General features: G+C 48.3%; 1 protein-coding gene across 4 annotated transcripts in view; it reads right to left on the bottom strand.

Moving 5' to 3' along the window:
• The window catches only part of TRA2B (transformer 2 beta homolog), a 31088-nt gene that overhangs the window by 13430 nt on the left and 2178 nt on the right, over positions 1 to 15480 (bottom strand). For 2 of the 4 annotated variants that reach the window (XM_077275411.1, XM_077275412.1), the window contains exons 2-6: positions 5114 to 5392; positions 4753 to 4898; positions 4245 to 4407; positions 3966 to 4154; positions 3695 to 3810 (exon numbers count right to left, since the gene is read on the bottom strand). In XM_077275411.1, coding sequence (XP_077131526.1) covers positions 3695 to 3810; positions 3966 to 4154; positions 4245 to 4277 — 338 coding nt within the window. In that variant the 5' untranslated portion in view covers positions 4278 to 4407; positions 4753 to 4898; positions 5114 to 5392. The remainder of the gene's footprint in view (positions 1 to 3694; positions 3811 to 3965; positions 4155 to 4244; positions 4408 to 4752; positions 4899 to 5113; positions 5393 to 15480) is intronic. The other 2 variants (XM_077275408.1, XM_077275410.1) reach the window with 2 other exon arrangements.

Raw genomic sequence — 15480 nt, forward strand, 5'->3', positions numbered from 1 at the left:
GCGTTCCTGTCCTGGTACAATGAAATAGGACAAACCTGGAGCATACACTAATGGCTCAGCCAGTGGGCCGATTTCTGGATGTACTCTATGCCTGATGAAAGACGCTTATCGACTACCAAATGCCTTAGGCTACTTTCACACTAGCGTCGGGCTCGGTCCATCGCTGTGCGTCGGGCCGACGTTCCCAACGCTAGCGTTGTCTCCGCCGCACAACGGGGGCAGCGGATGCATTTTTCCAGCGCATCCGCTGCCCCATTGTGAGGTGCGGGGAAGTGCGGGGAGGTGGGGGCGGAGTTCCGGCCGCGCATGCGCGGTCGGAAAAAGCGGACCGTCGTGAGCAAAAAACGTTACATGTAGCGTTTTTTGCTCCCGACGGTCCGCCACTGCACGATGCATCCGTCGCACGACGGGTGCGACGTGTGGCAATCCGTCACAATGCGTCGCTTCATGTTAATCAATGGTGAAAAAACGTTTTTTGCAAAACGACGCATTGTGAAGGAATGCAGTTAACGCTAGTGTGAAAGTAGCCTTAAGGGGAGAGTTCCAATAGTGGCATCTTGGGTACCGCCCCAAGCCCCAGCTTTACAACACAAGGTTGGTTTTAGAGTATAGAGCAAATGAAAGGTTCTGCTCATCTGTTTAGCTACAGCTTTATATTCCTTTATGTGAACTGCCACAGACAGGCTCTGTGTAAACAGCCGAGATCCTCATCCAGGTGTCATATGACCAGGAGGGAATCTCCTGACTTCATGACTATGGAGGATAAAAGTTGACAGCATCTAATCCAGGGTGTTTCAATAAAAGAAAACAAAAAAAAAACAAAAAAAAACACAAACACGTTTGTTCATTGTTAAAAAAAACAAAAAAAAGATACTACCCGTTATACGTCTTTATCAAGTACATACAATGAAGTACAGTGTGGGAGGTGGAGATATATAGTGTGGTTCACATACATATCTGACTTTGGCACTCTGAAAGTGTCAACACAAACACTCGGCACTCCCAGTCTTGGACATTTTCCATGTTTAGGCTGTGCATGCTGTAGTAATATGGTCAAAGGTAACCATCATCCCCATACTGGGAAGCAGCACCTGATCAGAGAAAGATATACATGCTCTTCTAGCTTTGCTGTGTATATAATCTGTCCTTGTGGGTTATTTCATGTAGGAGAGACAACAATGGAATTGTAAAACACTGCGGGATAAGTTGGCGCTATACAAAGATTATTATTTATAGGCTTGTAACTCAAAGCATAAAGGCACCATCAGGGCCGGCCTCATTGATTTACTCGTGCCATAGCACTTTGACAACAGACAGTAGGTGTATCAATTAAGGTTTAGAGTTGATAGTTTTCCTATGAGGAAGGGGTGAAAAACTCAATATGGAGGAGAAGGGGGGGGGGGGGGGGGGGGGGGGGGGGGGGAAAGAGCAGGGGCGGATATAATGTCTGGAGAGCCTTCAGTGAGAGGGCTTGAATATAGAGCCCAATTTACACAGCTGTGTTTAATCTCTGACAGCCTGTTTGTGATACTACACGTTTTGTTTTTTGTTTTTTTAAAGCCTTCCTGTCCAGAGAAGTTTTTCGCAGCATGTGGAAATGGAGGAAGACCATATTGAATTATAGCTGTATATAGCTTGGAATTGCTGTGTTTGTCAGTTTTATTTTCTCTCTTTGGTTTGTGCTCAGTTACCTGCACGAGCTGTGCTTTCTTTGCTATATAGAGAGGAGACCTGAGCCAGGATTGGCTGGCCTCATAAGTGCACAGCTCTTGCCGCTTGATTGGCAATCATGTGACGGCCGGTCAGACGTCAGTGGTGCATTTGCATGGTATAATGCATGATGACGGCACGACATTAGTGTTGCAGTCATGTGACCGCTTCTCCGGTAACATATGCGGCCGCCCACACTTCTTCCATGACTTGGTTGGGCTTTTCCTGACAGATGGTTTCCGAGTGGGTTCCTTGGAGCTTTTGGACATGCATCCTGCCTGACATGGAGTGCTGTCACTTCTCTTACTGGTTTATTTCCTGGCTCTGGAGTCTGACACGACAGTCATGTGACTTTCTTGCCTTGTCAGTGGGCACCACTCTTCAGAGCTTACTGCTTCTGTGCATGTTTCTCACATGTCTATGGCTAGTTTCACACTAGCGTTCGGCAGGCTGCGGACTTCCTCCATTAAGCCCCGCCCACTGCCACACCTCTTCATTCAGCTCCGCCTACAGCTGCATGCGTCCCCCATCTTTAACCATGGGTACGCAGGCCATGCGGATGCCTCCGCAGGCATCATTTTGAAGCTGCGCCGACCGCCACAAAATCCTAACATCTTGCGTTTGATGCATGTCAGCGCAGCGTCAAGACTACACATGCGGAGGCATCCGCATGGCCTGCGTACCCAATGTTAAATATAGGGGACACCGGATGCATGCAGCCGTAGGTGGAGCCGAATGAAGAGGCGTGGCAGTGGGTGGGGCTTCACAGAGGAAGTCCACAGCCCTGCCGAACGCTAGTGTGAAACTAGCCTCTCTCCCAACATACATCTTACAACAGTGAAACACATTTAGCCAGTAAAGAGCAAGTTGGAGATGGGCTTTATTGCCAGGGCTGGTGCTGTACATTTTTTCTATTTGCAATAAGAGACTCTGAACACAGACTAAAGTACAGGTTTGCTTGATTGACCAGTGTGTATATGGGGGTAGGGTGGGGGGTGTTAGGGTCACCGGCAGACTGATAGTTGGGAAAGATGTTAATTGCACATTTCAGGCCGACAATTGTATTGTTCAACCTGAGATAAGTCATTGGATTTGTCAGAATATAGGAGTGCTTGGCAGAGCGGGTGTGTATGGGAGAATCGGCTGAGAGGACCATTGGTCAGTAAATCCAATGTGTGTGGCCGCACTAAAGGATCCTTGCCTGCAGCAGTGTCAGGAGATCATGCTCATGCCAAAGGTCATACTGGGATGGGGACGCTGGGCAGGGGTTTAAGCCAAGTAGCAGGGAGGGTTTCTGCTGGTGTCTTGTAGCCCAGCACAAGAGATATGACCTGTAGTCAGAAAGGAGCAGAGGATACTAATCAGGAAGTGATTGCTATGAACACAGCTGGTGTCAGGGTACAGGGAGAGAAGCCAGAACACAAAACGGGTACAAAAAGGTATATATGGAGGTTCTTTACTAGCATTATACTGAGATCTCTTTGGGGGAGAGAGTAACCAAGTAAGGGTAGAGGAAAACCTCTAAGGGTATGTGTCCACATGCAGGAAACGCTGCGTGTTTGACGCTGTGCAGAGCCGCAGCGTCAAACACGCAGCGTCCAGATGTTACAGCATAGTGGAGGGGATTTTTATCAAATCCAGTCTCCACTATGCGTGGTAACACGCACCCGGCGGCCCTGCGATTCCGGACATGCTGCGCGTCTTTTTATATTGCAGCATGTCCGTATACCTTGCGGCGACGCTGCGGCGCCGCAAGGTATATCACAGGGCTTTATGTGTGGGGTGCGATGATGTCGGATGTGTGCAATGAACACATCCGGCATCATCGCGTCACAGAAGGGGCGGAGCGGGTTTGCCGCTCCGTCCATCCTGAAGGTGGACACATACCCTTACTGCTATCTGAAAAACAACTGCTCTCAATTCCTACACCGAGTACACACAAGCTTCCACCTGGAACACAACATATCTCATCTTTCATACTTACTAGGTCGGCCTTCCCATATAGATCCCTGGTGTAGGAGTATGAGGTCTTTTTGTTATTGAGAAATCAACTCTTATCCTTCTTCCATCCAGTTCCATGCCATTGGCACGTTCTTTTGCCTGAAACAAAACCACATGACATGAATACACAGCATATACAAGGTCAAGCATTGGTTCAGCAGCAGTGGTAATTTTATCTATTCATGGCATGACAGAAATATTCTTAAAAGGCTAATAATCTTGAGAACAATTTAAACATTACATCATATTCTCACCTCCTTCGCATCATCCACATTTTCAAAGTATACAAATGAGAATCCTCTAGATCGTCTTGACTGTTGATCATACACAATGGAAACATCAGCTATTGGACCATATTTCGAAAACACCTCTCTTAGGTCACGCTCTGTGGTATAAAGACTTAAGCCAAATACACCTAAGCAACAGTTTGGATCAGGGTTTGCCTATAGGGTAAAAAAGTCACAACAAGATTACAATTTTTATGGTCTAAAAAGGTCAATTTTTGACGGCATTACTATAAAGTAGTAACCTACTCTATTGCCTACATGACGTCGACGATTTGACATAGGAGAGTGGCTATGGCTGTGTCGTCGTCTATAATCTCTGCTGTACGAACGGCTTCTTGATCTTCTGTGGGATCGAGAACGAGTGCGAGATCTTGTATAGTGACGACGAGAACTTCTCCTTGATCTTGATCTGGGGGTGTGGAAACAAAATACTTAGCAACAGTATTTAATACCAAAATAATATCTGCATTAAAGGCTTTTCAAAGCTGAACATAACATTTTTGCAATTACTTTGACAGAAAATTACTGCATCTTGACAAGTGTGCGATATGCACGCTTGTCAAGATTTCACTGTCGGCATGAGCAGCCATTTATTTGCATACTTGTGGTCATGAGACAACTGCTCAAGATGACAGCAGAGGGAGAATACTAAGTGTACACATTACACAGTTCTATTCTGCGAGTTTTATGCAGTCTGGAAAGCCTTTTAGAAACCCATCACCTATACAATATAAACAGAACCAGGAAAACAAACCTTGATTCAGATCTTGATCTAGATTTGGATCTTGAACGTCTTGATCCCTCTTTTGATCGAGATCGGGCTGGAGAACGATTGGGAGAGTGGCTTGCAGACTTGCCTGAGCGTCGAGCACTCCCACTCCTAGAAGCAGATCGAGATTCCTACAACACAAATAGTACATTAAGCACAAATGAATTGCCAGTGCGTTAAATAAATTACCTCCGTCAAAGTTGAAGTCTTTAGTTGGAATCTTGAGTGAAATTTAATTACAACCCCATTTTTTGCCTATGTGTTTTACCCTGTATGCTTGCTTTAACAAATAATGCATGCATATAATTTGATATATACAGGGACACAGAAACAGACTAGTAATTACTTAGCGTAGAGCTTTATGATGCCAGATTACTTCTCATCTTAAACTTCATTTTTATTTCTTTCTTCATTCTTCATTTCAAATTCTGACTTCTTTTCATCTTCCTGACTTCATAAATATTTCTTAAAATTCTACAAGTAGGGCTTCAGTTCTTACAATTAGCATGCATACTTTTTTTTTTTTTTTCATATTTCAGCTTCACTTATTTCTGAGCTTCAAAAAATTCTCATACAATAAACGTGTCAAATGAAGACTTCTGTATTTTCCTTCTTCAATATTAACCTTAACAGAAAAAGAACAGGATGGAGTTTAAAATCTTTAGGATCAAAACTCTGAAATCTAATTGATTGTATAAGAAAAGTAGTCTGAATGCCAAAACGGCTTTGAGTGCCCTGATAATGTGCCCTTATATATGACATGGCAGTTCTTATTCTACAGCATGCAATAGAATAGTGCAGTAGCAGTCAATCTAAGTTACACTACAGTAAATGCTTAGAAAGAGGCCTTTAATATTGGGTGCCTAGGCTCAGTCGAATTTAAAAAGAAAAAAACCCACTGGCGGCAGTTTCCTGAAGTGTCAAGAAGACACCATCTGGGCAGCACAGTGGCTCAGTGGTTAACACTGCTGCTGTTTATATATAACTTAAAGTATTAAAGGGGGTTTGTAAAACCCCTGTCCACCAGTGTAGTTAGTTGTAAATGGGACCATGGGGGCAGAAAGAAAAATAAAACCCAGCACAACCTTACAAGCTAAATAATTTAGAAAAATGGAGTTGAAGTACAAAAAAAATAAATAGTGGTATATAATGCACCATTTTTTAATGGTAAATAATTTGTAAGTCCATTGTGCAGTGATAAAAATAGTAACAGCAATATCTATCAGGTATGTTGAATGCTCAGTAGCAGAAACAATCTTGGCCTATGATACCTTTTATGGCTAAGAAAAAATAAAATGAAGTTACCAAGCAAGGAGACCACTGAAGGTCTCCATCAGGATGTGTTACACACATGTAGCTGGCATCTACCTTTAGTAACAGATCAGCACTAAAGCAGATTGCTGAAGTTATTATTCTAAAAGCTGCTGTCAGCAGCATTTGTGTGATGATCCTACCCAGGCTTCCTTCAATTTAGACACCCATCCCCAATGCAATTGCAAGGAGCTCATGACAACCAGGAGCCAGATGAAGGGCACCAGGTATAGCAAACCACTAAGAGCAGGTTTTCAGATGGTGACCTGTGAGTAGCCCTGTACAGAAGAGCATATCTGGATGAGCATATAATGGCCTTGGTATAGTATGACACTGACTGTCAGAGAAAGTGCTTGAAGCTGCATGCAATCGTGGAGGAGTGCTTGATGGGAGAACAAGGAAGGTCGGAGGGCGGGAAGCTCTGGATCTAGGTGTAATGCTTCAGATTTCTATGGGGAAGATTTGGCTCTTACCAGGAGGGAGAGCGGTAGCTGGATGTCACCACTCAGTGGGTGGGGCCTCTGGATGTGGCTTGTGTCCCTTTAATCAGCACTGAATGTGGCTCCCAAGGTAGAAAAAGTTGGGGACCACCAATATAGAGCAAATACTGAGAATGCTGAATGTAGTACAAGCAATAGCAGGTTTAAAGTCACTTACTGTGACTGGGGGAGGGAAAAAAAAAAAAAAAGTCACTTTCTCCACCCTCCAGTTACTTTTTTGGTGGTTTGACTTTTTCTTGTGTGCAAGTGTTAAGTGATAGAGCTTCTATTTTTTGGATAATGTGTAAAAAATATAGGGAGAATATAATTTTTGCAGTGTTCCTAGTGCAACTATATAAATGGCGCCTTGTGAACACTGTTTTTAGTCAAAACGTTTAGAATACCTGCCGGTGAACGTCCTCAAGTAATGAGATACTTAAAGATACCTTCACACTAAGCGACTTTGCAGCGAGAACGACGACGATCCGTGACGTTGCAGCGTCCTGGATAGCGATCTCGTTGTGTTTGACACGCAGCAGCGATCTGGATCCTGCTGTGATATCGTTGGTCGGAGCTAGAAGTCAGGAACTTTATTTCGTCGCTGATCACCCACTGTCCATCGCTGGATCGGCGTGTGTGACGCCGATCCAGCGATGTGTTCACTTGTAACCAGGGTAAATATCGGGTTACTAAGCGCAGGGCCGCGCTTAGTAACCCGATATTTACCCTGGTTACCATTGTAAAAGTAAAAAAAAAAATAACAGTACATACTCACTTTCTGATGTCTGTCACGTCCCCCAGCGTCCACAGGGTTACGCGCTGCTGCTCAGAGCTTCCTGCACTGTCAGTGCCGGCCGTAAAGCAGAGCACAGCGGTGACGTCACCGCTGTGCTCTGCTTTACTGCCGGCGCTGGCACATTCAGTGCAGGAAGCTCTGAGCAGCAGCGCGTAACCCTGTGGACGCTGGGGGACGTGACAGACATCAGAAAGTGAGTATGTACTGTTATTTTTTTTTTACTTTTACAATGGTAACCAGGGTAAATATCGGGTTACTAAGCGCGCCCCCCCTTCCCTGTTTATATGCAAGAATATACACTGCTCAAAAAAAATAGATAAGGCTACGTTCACACTAGCGTTGTGCGCCGCTGCGTCGGCAACGCAACGCACAACGCACGCAAAAACGCGGCAAAACGCACGCAAAAACGCTGCGTTTTGCGACGCATGCGTCGGTTTTTGCCGAAAATCGGACGCAAGAAAAATGCAACTTGTTGCGTTTTCTTGGTCCGACGCTTGCGGCAAAAAAGACGCATGTGTGGCACAACGCAACAAAAAAAACCGCATGCGTCCCCCATGTTAAGTATAGGGGGCGCATGACGCATGCGTCGCCGCTGCGTCGCCGACGCAAATCCGACGCACATTAGCTTAACGCTAATGTGAACGTAGCCTAAATGGAACACTAAGGGTATGTGCACACGCTGCAGATCTGCAGCAGTTTTCCCATGCATTGTACAGTACCATGTAAACCAAATCTGCAGGTCACAGGCTGCAGAAAATACAACGCAGAAACGCTGTTATGTCAGGGTGTTCTACCTGTGGACTTTTCAGAATCTGCGTGAAAAAAATCCACAACGTGTGCACATACCCTTGAACAACAATATAATTCCAAGTAAATCAAACTTCTGTGAAATAAAACTGTCCACTTAGGAAGCAACACTGTTTGACAATAAATTTCACATGCTGTTGTACAAATGGAATAGAAAACAGATGGAAATTGTTGGCAATTATCAAGACACACAATAAAGGAGCGGTTCTGCAGGTGGGGACCACAGACCATATCTCAGTACCAATGCTTTCTGGCTGATGTTTTGGTCACTTGAATGTTGGTTGTGCTTTTTTATGTAGCATGAGACAAACTCTATAACCCACACAAGTGGCTCAGGTAGTGCAGCTCACCCAGGATGGCACATCAATGCGAGCTGTGGCAAGAAGGTTTACTGTGTCTGTCAGCATAGTGTCCACAGGCTGGAGGTGCCATCAGGAGACGTGGAGGAGGCCATAGGAGGGCAACAACCCAGCAGCAGGACAGCTACCCCAGCCTTTGTGCAAGGAGGAACAGGAGGAGCACTGCCAGAGCCCTGCAAAATGACCTCCAGCAGGCCACAAATGTGCATGTGTCTGCACAAACGGTTAGAAACCAACTCCATGAGGATGGTTTGAGTGCCCGACGTACAAAGATGGCGGTTGTGCTCACAGCCTAACACCGTGCATGACACTCAGCATTTGTCACAGAACACCAAGATTGGCAAATTCGCCACTGGCACCCTGTGCTCTTCACAGATGAAAGCAGGTTCACACTGAGCAGATGTGACAGACTTGACAGTCTGGAGACGCCGTGGAGAGCGATCTGCTGCCTGCAACATCCTTCAGCATGACCGGTTTGGCAGTGGGTCAGTAATGGTGTGGGGTGGCATTTCTTTGGAGGGCCGCACAGCCCTCCATGTGCTCGCCAGAGGTAGCCTGACTGCCATTAGGTACCGAGATGAGATCCTCAGACCCCTTCTGAGACCATATGCTGGTGCGGTTGGCCCTGGGTTCCTCCTAATGAAGGAGAATGCCAGACCTCATGTGGCTGGTGGAGTGTGTCAGCAGTTCCTGCAAGATGAAGGCATTGAAGCTATGGACTGGCCCGCCCGTTCCACAGACCTGAATCCAATTGAACACATCTGAGACATCACGTCTCGCACAATCCACCAATGTCACGTTGCACAACAAACTGTGCAGGAGTTGGCGGATGCTTTAGTCCAGGTCTGGGAGGAGATCCCTCAGGAGACCATCCGCCACCTCATCAGGAGCATGCCCAGGCGTTGTAGGGAGGTCATACAGGCACATGGAGGCCAAACACTACTGAGCACAATTTCCTTGTCTTGAGGCATTTCCACTGAAGTTGGATCAGCCTGTAATTTGATTTTCCACTTTGATTTTGCGCATCATTCCAACACCAGACCTCTGTGGGATATTAGTTGTGATTTAGGTCGATCATTTTTAGGTTTTATTGTCCTCAACACATTCCACTATGTAATGAATAAAGATTTACAACTGGAATATTTCATTCAGTGATCTCTAGGATGTGAGATTTTAGTGTTTCCTTTATTTTTTTTTGAGCAGTGTATATGGTAATCAATAGATTGGTGGAGGAAGGAGGGGGTCTGACAACCCCAACCATCAGCTATTTGCCTTGAAGTCGACTGGATATGAACACTGAATGCAGCTGCCACATGATAGCTGTGCTGTAGTGCTTAGAAGAGGCAGCTACACTTCGAATGGACCTATGCTAAGCAGCTCCAAAGTGTTTACATCCTGTGAGCACTGAACCACAGATCTGCTATTGATTACCTGTCTTGTGGATAGGACATTAATGCCTATGAGAGAGATATAGATATATACACACACACACACACACACACACACACACACACCTGCTCACCGTTCCGGGCACCGCTCCGTCTTCAGCATCTTCTGCAGTGACGCTCAGGTCAGAGGGCGCGATGACGTGGTTAGTGCGCGCCCTCAGCCTGAACACAAGTGCAGAAGACGCTGAAGATGGAGAAGTGCCGGAACGAGGAAAGGTGAATACTGCAAGTGCTGGGGGCCTGAGCGACGGAGAGGTAAGTGATTTTTTTTATATCGCAGCAACAGCAAATGGGGCAAGTGTTTGTATGGAGCATCTTATGGGGCCATACTCAAGTATATACGGTATATATTAAAACAGTGATCCTTAACTCTAGTCCTCAAGAGCCACCAACAGATCAGGTTTTCAGGATTTTCTTCATTATGGTGAGTGAATCATCATAGTCACCTGCGCAATCAGGGCTGTGGAGTTGGTATAAAATATATAACAAATTGATTACAGCAGTACAACACAGGGTGTGCTGTACATCATTTTTTTTTTGTAAGAATTTGGAAAAGTTATGAAATGTCCTATACATGTCTGTTCTGTACCTAATCTAAGGATCTCTGGTTTTTAGCTGAGATGAATCTGTGCTGCACTTTATGTACATGCTCAGTAGTGACCAGTGCTGTGGAGTCAGGGAAACTGAGGAGTCAGGCTATGTGCACACGTAGGAAAAGTGGTGCAAAATTTCCTGCACAAAATCCGCATCTCCTGGCAGAATCCACAGCTGCGGATTTGCCGCAGATTTTCAGCTGTTTTTGCCACTGCGGATTTTTAACATGGAGGGGTGCAGAAACGCTGCAGATCTGCACAAAAGTAGTGACATGCACTTCTTTGAAATACACAGCAATTCCGCACAGCTATTTTTTTTATCCCATTGATTTACGTTGTACTGTACATCACAGTGCGGATCTGCAGCAAATCCGCATCATATGCGCATAGCCTCAGAGTAAGGTTTAGCTTACCGATGCCACAGCCCCAATTGCAGCGACCAAAACAAAAACGCAGTTTGGGCTCCCCCCCCCTCTCTCCCCCCAGTGTTAACTGATTTTTAATTTTCATATATTGAGAGGCTGGACTTTTCTCCACACAGCAATGCCACGTAATATTAATTTGATTATTTTCACTTCATATTTAAAACTTTTATTTTTGTATACATTAGTCCCCTTTATATAGGGACTTGACCCTGCGATCAAAATCAGTCAGGGAAATGGAGGAATCAGAGGTTTGGCTTACCGACAGCCTGTGTGCAATCAGGCTGGTGGAATCAGACCATTTTGGTGGAGTCGGTATAAAAAGGACCGACTCCTAAAACATATAATAAATTGTGTGCAGTAATTCAGTGCTGTAAATGTTTTCATAACAATTTGGGAAAGTTATGAGATGTCCTATAAATCCCTTTCTGTTCCTGACCAGCATCCATTTTAACAGAATCTTTGGCCAGTATGTGGGAAAAGCTGCACTAACAAGAGAAAGTGGCTGACGCCATATACAGCAATGACGACATTGGTGCGCACATGTCCCATCTTATATCTTTTTTACTCACTTCATGGGCTTATGATAGGTAATTTGATCCTTCAGTCGCCTGCCTTCTATTTTACATAATGCTTTTAAATTGTAGGCTTGGAAAAAAAGTTAAAAAAAAAAAAAAAATTACATCCAGCAAAGTGGTGCCGGAGTAGTAGCATCTATTTTTTATTGATAGAGTAATAAGCACCGGCATCACTTTGAGGCAGCCAAGTTTTTTTTTCTTTCAGCAAAATGGCAGCAGCACCTATTGGTAAAAGACAGATGCTACTGCATCATTTTGCTGGATGTAAAAAAAAAAAAAAAATTCCTAACCCCACAATACCCTATGCAGCATGTAAAATAGGGGGCAGGTCAATGAAGGATCAGTGACCTGTCATAAGCACATACAGATATATATGCAAGCAGAGCACCACATAAAGCCCACAGCAAGGCCACCCCCAAAGTAGGAGAATCTCATCAACTGAAAACTACAAATACAGATTAAACAACAAGACGGATTTCTTCACTCCAGGAATTTTAATCAGTATAACAGTGGCAACCTAACACTGTCTAAGGCTACGTTCACATTTGCGGTCAGCGCCGCAGCGTCGCCGCACGCGTCATGCGCCCCTATATTTAACATGGGGGCGCATGGACATGCGTTGCACTTGCGTTTTGCGTCGCATGCGTCACTGCGGCGCCCGCGTCCGGGCGCAGAGGACGCAAGTTGCATTTTTGCTGCGTCCAAAATCAATAAAAAAAAGGACGCATGCGGCGCAAAACGCAGCGTTGTGCATGCATTTTGCTGCGTTTTTGTTTGCGTTGTGCGTTGCGGCACTGACGCTGCGGCGCACAACGCAAATGTGAACGTAGCCTTACTGAGCACAATCCTGCAGACAGGTTTGCTTTAAATTAAGCAGACTATTGCACATGTGCCGTTGCTCCATTCCCCACCTAAGGCACTGATGTAGCTGGCACAGTACAATGCTTGGCTATCTTTGCCAAACAGAAGTGGACAAGTACCATAAACTAAATTTTGGAAATAGAACCCCTGTTATCGTCATTGAGGGAGATGGGAGGTGGCACTGGCCAGTCTGCCAACCATCAGATACTTTGGATATGTTGTACAAGCAGTAAAAACCAGATTTATAGCTCAGGTATCAGTACTGTATGCCCCATGCATGCATTAAAGGGATTGTCCCACGAACAAAGTTAATTTTAATCAATACATCTTGTAATAATCAGTTCCACAATTCGATGCGTTTAAATAAAATGTTCCTGTGCTGAGAATCTTTTAAATGTGCCCCTGCTGTGTACTGTGCAATGGCTGATCAGATCATATTCCTGCACGGTCAGACAACCATTACATAATAGGGGCACATTTATAAGATTTGCAGGTCAGGAATATTTTATTTAAACATATCCAAATGTGGAAATTATGCCAAAATCTATTGATCACAGTTAAACTTAGTGGGAGAAATCCCTATAATACTTACCCACTGCCATCTTCTGTAGTTACCAGCTCAACTCCAGTACCTCCCCTGCATGATGTGACCACAATTTTCTTGCCAGCTTGCACTGCAGACCATTTCTTTTGGTGATTTCCAACCAAACAATACGCTGTAGTGAACCAGCTGGTCACTGCTGTGGTCTCGTGACAGGAGAAAGTTAGAACAGCAGAAGATGGTGGACAGTATGCGTTTCACAGCACAGTGAACGCCAACGGATGTAGAAATTAAAGGGACTGTCAGCACAGAGTGACTGTGCACACCAAGTACAGGCACCAAGTGCTTTACAGCAGGGACAAACATTATTAGGCTAGGTTCACATTGCGTTAATGGGTTAACGCTAACGGACTGCGTTACATGGCGAAATTGTCGCAATTAACGCCATGCAACGGGTCCGTTAGCGCACCCATTGACAGCAATGTGAATCTGATCTCTAGCGCATGCCATTTTCGGCACGCGCTAGCGAAGTGCCGTTATTTTCTGACGGACCTCGGACGCTGCTTGCAGAGGTGAGGGCGTCTGAGCCACAGACTGGGAGGGGATAGAGGTGAGGGCGTCTGCGCCACAGACTGGGAGGATGGGGGGAATAGAGGTGAGGGCGTCTGCGCCAGACTTGGGGGGGGGGGGGGAAATAGAGGTGAGGGCGTCTGAGCCACAGACTGGGAGGGGATAGAGGTGAGGGCGTCTGCGCCACAGACTGGGAGGGGATAGAGGGGAGGGCGTCTGCGCCACAGACTGGGAGGGGGGGATAGAGGGGAGGGCATCTGCGCCACAGACTGGGAGGATGGGGGGGAATAGAGGTGAGGGCGTCTGCGCCAGACTTGGGGGGGGGGGGGGGGGGGGAAATAGAGGTGAGGGCGTCTGAGCCACAGACTGGGAGGGGGGGATAGAGGGGAGGGCGTCTGCGCCACAGACTGGGAGGGGGGGATAGAGGGGAGGGCGTCTGCGCCACAGACTGGGGGGGGGGGATAGAGGGGAGGGCGTCTGCGCCACAGACTGGGGGGGGGGGGGGAAATAGAGGGGAGGGCGTCTGAGCCACAGACTGGGAGGGGATAGAGGGGAGGGCGTCTGCGCCACAGACTGGGGGGGGGGGGATAGAGGGGAGGGCGTCTGCGACACAGACACTGGGGGGGGGGGGGATAAAGGTGGGGGCGTCTCCACAACAGACTGGGGGGGGGAATAGAGGGGAGGGCGTCTGCGCCACAGACTGGGGGGGGGGGGGGCTTATAGAGGGGAGGGCGTCTGCGCCACAGACTGGGGGGGGATAGAGGTGAGGGCGTCTGCGCCACAGACTGGGGGGGGGGGGATAGAGGTGAGGGCGTCTGCGCCACAGACTGGGAGGGGATAGAGGGGAGGGCGTCTGCGCCACAGACTGGGAGGGGATAGAGGGGAGGGCGTCTGCGCCACAGACTGGGAGGGGGGGATAGAGGGGAGGGCGTCTGCGCCACAGACTGGGAGGGGGGGATAGAGGGGAGGGCGTCTGCGCCACAGACTGGGAGGGGGGGATAGAGGGGAGGGCGTCTGCGCCACAGACTGGGAGGATGGGGGGAATAGAGGTGAGGGCGTCTGCGCCAGACTTGGGGGGGGGGGGGGGGGGGGGGAATAGAGGTGAGGGCGTCTGAGCCACAGACTGGGAGGGGGGGATAGAGGGGAGGGCGTCTGCGCCACAGACTGGGGGGGGGGGGATAGAGGGGAGGGCGTCTGCGCCAGACTGGGGGGGGGGGGGGGGAATAGAGGTGAGGGCGTCTGAGCCACAGACTGGGAGGGGATAGAGGGGAGGGCGTCTGCGCCACAGACTGGGAGGGGGGGGGGGGGGATAGAGGGGAGGGCGTCTGCGACACAGACACTGGGGGGGGGGGGGATAAAGGTGGGGGCGTCTCCACAACAGACTGGGGGGGGGGGAATAGAGGGGAGGGCGTCTGCGCCACAGACTGGGGGGGGGGGGGGGATAGAGGGGAGGGCGTCTGCGCCAGACTTGGGGGGGGGGGGAATAGAGGTGAGGGCGTCTGAGCCACAGACTGGGAGGGCGTCTGCGCCACAGACTGGGGGGGGGGGGGGGGGGATAGAGGGGAGGGCGTCTGCGCCAGCCTGGGGGGGGGGGGGATAGAGGGGAGGGCGTCTGCGCCAGCCTGGGGGGGGGGGGGGGGGGAGATAGAGGGGAGGGCGTCTGCGCCAGACTTGGGGGGGGGGGGGGGGGGGGGGGGGAATAGAGGTGAGGGCGTCTGAGCCACAGACTGGGAGGGCGTCTGCGCCACAGACTGGGGGGGGGGGGGATAGAGGGGAGGGCGTCTGCGACACAGACACTGGGGGGGGGGATAAAGGTGGGGGCGTCTCCACAACAGACTGGGGGGGGGGGAATAGAGGGGAGGGCGTCTGCGCCACAGACTGGGGGGGGCTTATAGAGGGGAGGGCGTCTGCGCCACAGACTGGGGGGGGGATAGAGGGGAGGGCGTCA

Source organism: Ranitomeya variabilis, chromosome 7 (genome assembly GCF_051348905.1).
Source record: "Ranitomeya variabilis isolate aRanVar5 chromosome 7, aRanVar5.hap1, whole genome shotgun sequence".
NCBI classification, from domain to species: Eukaryota; Metazoa; Chordata; class Amphibia; order Anura; family Dendrobatidae; genus Ranitomeya; species Ranitomeya variabilis.